This window comes from Actinia tenebrosa, unplaced genomic scaffold (assembly GCF_029948245.1).
Source record: "Actinia tenebrosa isolate PJP-AT-01 unplaced genomic scaffold, QUT_ActTen_1.0 PGA_scaffold16__25_contigs__length_10494907, whole genome shotgun sequence".
Taxonomy (NCBI): Eukaryota; Metazoa; Cnidaria; class Anthozoa; order Actiniaria; family Actiniidae; genus Actinia; species Actinia tenebrosa.
The window spans coordinates 3788574-3792492 of NW_028292576.1; the positions used below are offsets into that span (position 1 = coordinate 3788574).

Consider the following 3919-nt stretch of genomic DNA (forward strand, 5'->3'; position numbering starts at 1 on the left):
TTTAGCTGAATTTAAGCTAAGTTTGTTAGCTTTCAACCAGTTATGAATATTGGAAATATCAGCGTTCACCTCGTCAAATAGAGTCTTTTGTGATGTGCCACAAGTGGTGAGACTTGTGTCATCAGCATACATTCTAGTATTTGAAAATTTGACACTATTTGGCAGATCGTTTATGTAAATAATAAATGATGGCCCAAGGATTGAGCCTTGAGGGATGCCGCAATCGAGTGTTCTAGAGCTAGATAAGGTATGGCTTATGTAGCATCTCTGACTACGATCTGTGAGGTAAGATTTGAACCACTTTATCGACTCTTCTGCAATCCCATAATAGTATAATTTTTGGAGAAGTATAGAGTGATTTACTGTGTCAAAAGCTTTTTTAAAATCTAGGAAAGTGACACAGTTCAATTTACCGTCATCCATATTGGTAAGCCACTCCGTTGTGGCTTCTAGGAGTGCAGTAGTAGTCGAATGAAGCGGTCTAAATCCCGACTGCTTTTGAGAAAGTAAATTATTTGAGTTTAGATACTCATATAACTGGTTAAAAACTATTCTCTCGAAAATCTTAGCAATAGTAGGTAAGACCGAAATGGGACGGTAATTATTCAAATCATCTTTGTCATTAGCTTTATGAATTGGCGTAACTTTCGCAAGTTTCAAGCCGTTAGGAAAAATCCCTTTATCAACTGATTGATTGAATAGCTTCACTAGTGATTGACTTATTACTGGTGAAGCAATCTTGATGAAATGAGATGGTATACCGTCAAGACCTGTCGCTTTTTTAACGTCAATAGAATTAATGATTTTCGTAAGTTCATCAACTGATGTGTGTCGTAAGGTGAATGTTGAGCCAATTCTAATTAAATAATCATTATAAGCAGTCGGTCCATCGGGAATTAAACAAGCTAATTTAGTCCCAATTTCAGAAAAATGACAATTGAATACCTCAGCTATTTCTTTCGAGTCACTCATCGATGTATCACCTGTTTTGATAGATGTTACATAAGAGCCAGATTTAGTCCTTCGTGAGAGGACTTCATTAATAGCTTTCCAGACCTCCTTTGAGTTTTTTGAATTTTGTGCAAAATGATTTTCATAATATGACTTCTTGGCTCTTTTTATCTCGTTGTTGACGCGATTTCTAATAGACTTATAATCACTCCAGTCGTCCCTCGAATTCGTTTGAGTAGCTTTTTGTTTCATTTTATCTCTATCGTACATAGCTTTCCTCAAATCAGTTGTCATCCAGGGAGACTTCTTGTTTCTTATTCGTTTTGTTTTGATCGGAGCGTGCGAGTCAAGAACAGAGAGAAATAACTCTTTCCATCTGTCCCACATGTCATCCGGGCTTTCCTTATTATTCAAACAATCCCAAGGGAGTGTTGCTAAATCCATAAGAAACTTGTCGGAGTCAAAGTTTTTAGCCGATCTAAATGAGATCTTACAGTGATTGTTGTTTGTCGGAATTGCTATTTTCCGTATTGTATAAACCAGACTATGGTCACTGATACCAATGTGAACCACTCCACTTCGGACTACCCTATCTGGGCTATTCGTTAAGATCACATCAATGAGGGTTTTACTTTTTTCAGTGACTCTAGTCGGTTCAGTGATTAACTGCGTAAGTTGAAACAATTCAGCAGTCGTATTCAAATAGCGGGTTTGCTGATTAATATTAGTAGATAATAAATCACAGTTTAAATCCCCTAGGATATAAATTTCCTTAAACTCAGAATCTATTTTTGTTAACACATTTTCAAATATATTGAAAAATGAGCGTGTATCATAATTAGGAGGCCTATAACAGGCTAAAACTGCAAAAAAACTTGCTATTTGGCTTCGTGATTTCAAAACACAGGGACTCTACTTTATCATCAGTTAAGTCACTACGGTTTTTCCCATTTACGCCCTTTTTCAAGTATAAACAAACTCCCCCTCCATTGCGGTTTCTATCAGACCTATGGATGTCATAGCCTTCGATGCTCACCATTGAACTTGGGATTGATGGATCGAGCCTTGACTCATTTATGCAAAGAAGATCAAAATTTTGCTGAATGACCCATGATCTCAGTTCATCTATATGAGCTACAAGACTAGTTATATTTAAAGAGGCCATTTTAAAACCTCTAACATTAGGAATAGAATGAGGTCTATTATCACCGTCAGACTTATCAATATTAGTATTTGAGACAATACTAGAGGAATGAATAGAGGAATCTGTTTCGTCTAGTGGTTCCTTACCTTTTAATCATGCTTTAGATTTAAGATATTTATTGAAATCTTGCGCAAGGATTCCTATTCCTGCACGATTTAAATGCAGTCCTTTGGTGTTAAGTCCTTTCTCTGTTACATTATGAGAAATATAGTCCCATTCCCGTTCGTTGCAGAAGGCTCTAAGCGATTTGTTCACATCCTTTCTTGCTGTTTCAAGGAGACTCGAGTCTTGGCGAATGACTAATTCAGATATCGCTATTTCACAAGACGGCAGCTGTTGTTCCACAGATTCGCAGATTCCAACTATCCTCTCTGCAATGGCCTTTGATTCATCAGACTTAAGATTATTTGTACCAATATGTACAATAAGATTATTAGGTTTCCTTCTGATTATTGGCTTTATATAGTCCTCCATATCCTCCACTGTGGCCCCTGGGAAGGGTTTTATATTAACTCTGTTTGTCTTGCTTGACATTTTCCAACCTTCGAGCTTCGATATTATAGAATCTCCAATTATAACTGTACTAGTTTTGTTTCTGTCTTGAAGCGAATGGTCCTGGTTATTAGTAGGTAGCTTCTTCTCAGCTTTGTTCTTTGGTGTTATCTTTTGTTGCTTGGCCTTTTTTTGTTTCCTTTGTACCTTTTTCCAGTTACAATGAGATTCATTCATTGTGTCACTCATACTACTCTCCGGGGTCGTAAGATCAACTACAGTAGCTTGTTTAGTTTCCGTATGATCATTGTTCTTGCATTGATCATTGTTCTTACATTGATCGTTTTCTTTCGTAACTAGCCTCAACGCTGTTAGTAAGCTGGCTTTTTCGTCTTGTAATTTGCATACTTGCTGTTTTTGAATTTTAATTTCCTCCTGAAGATTACAGATAATTTTACGAGAATCATCGTTTTCCTTCTTCATTTGTTGGATATCAAAGTTCTCTCCGTTTTGGAAAGTGTCTTTCAATAAACTTATTTCTTTACGCAAGTCAGTCAGTAAACCGAATAATAATGAGGCAATTTCAGAATCAGTCGGTTGTGAAGGCTCAACTCCTTTTTCTGCAGGACCATCATTCTTGCTTGGAAGAAGTTCATGAAACTTATTCCTAAGGCATTCTTGATTTGGCCCAAAGATTTTCAGTCTAAGTGATGATGTGTAGAATCTTACGGAGCATTCCTTGTCATCGGTACTCACTTTATACGTTATTGCGTTGTGAGCTTTGTCTTCTTTAAGACGCCATTACTGCCTCTTGGACATCGAACATAAAATCCACCAAAGATTTAAGTTCTTGTTGCGTACCACGCCAAGTGAAATCGTTATCCTTTTCATCATAACTTAAATACTCAATAAGATTTGCCATTTGGAGACAAAGATTCGATAAAAGCTTTATAAAATGTTGAAGATTACGGAGCGGTTAAGAACACGTTTGCATAGACTGAACTATTACAGAAGAGAAGAGAAGAGAAGAGAGAAGAGAGAGAAGAGAAGAGAAATAAAGAACGAGAAAGAGAAGAAGAGAAGGAACGTACAGACACATCCCCAACAGAACCCTAATATAACTCTCCTCTCCGAGAGCATGCCCCTAGAGATATTCCTCTCCTCATCCCGCTACTATCCTCTCCTATCCTCTCCTCTCCTCTCCCTCCTCTCCTCTCCTCTCCGCTCCGATCCTATCCTCTCCTCTACTCTCCGCTCCTCTCCTCTCTCTCC

At 37.6% G+C, this 3919-nt stretch overlaps 2 protein-coding genes across 2 annotated transcripts; both read right to left on the reverse strand.

The window, feature by feature from the left end:
* Positions 1-254: 254 nt before the first annotated feature.
* On the reverse strand, positions 255-2116 carry LOC148910596 (uncharacterized). The gene is made up of 3 exons (XM_089031431.1): positions 1988-2116; positions 364-1617; positions 255-278 (listed from the first exon to the last, which is right to left on the reverse strand). Exons 1-3 carry the CDS (start codon positions 2114-2116, stop codon positions 255-257), a joined length of 1407 nt encoding a protein of 468 aa, XP_088887557.1.
* A 132-nt stretch (positions 2117-2248) lies between these two features.
* On the reverse strand, positions 2249-3435 carry LOC148910597 (uncharacterized). Its single transcript, XM_089031302.1, has one exon. The coding sequence runs from the start codon at positions 3128-3130 to the stop codon at positions 2249-2251; it is 882 nt and encodes a 293-aa protein (XP_088887428.1). The 5' UTR covers positions 3131-3435.
* Positions 3436-3919: the final 484 nt, after the last annotated feature.

Coding starts and splice junctions, on each gene's coding strand:
- LOC148910596 (XM_089031431.1), bottom strand. CDS start 2,116: ATGGCCTCTTTAAATATAACTAGTCTTGTAGCTCATATAGATGAACTG. Junction 1,618..1,987: donor CATCAATCCCAAGTTCAATG/GTGAGCATCGAA, acceptor CAACTTACGCAG/TTAATCACTGAACCGACTAG. Junction 279..363: donor TTAAAAAAGCTTTTGACACA/GTAAATCACTCT, acceptor CTTACCTCACAG/ATCGTAGTCAGAGATGCTAC.
- LOC148910597 (XM_089031302.1), bottom strand. CDS start 3,130: ATGAAGAAGGAAAACGATGATTCTCGTAAAATTATCTGTAATCTTCAG.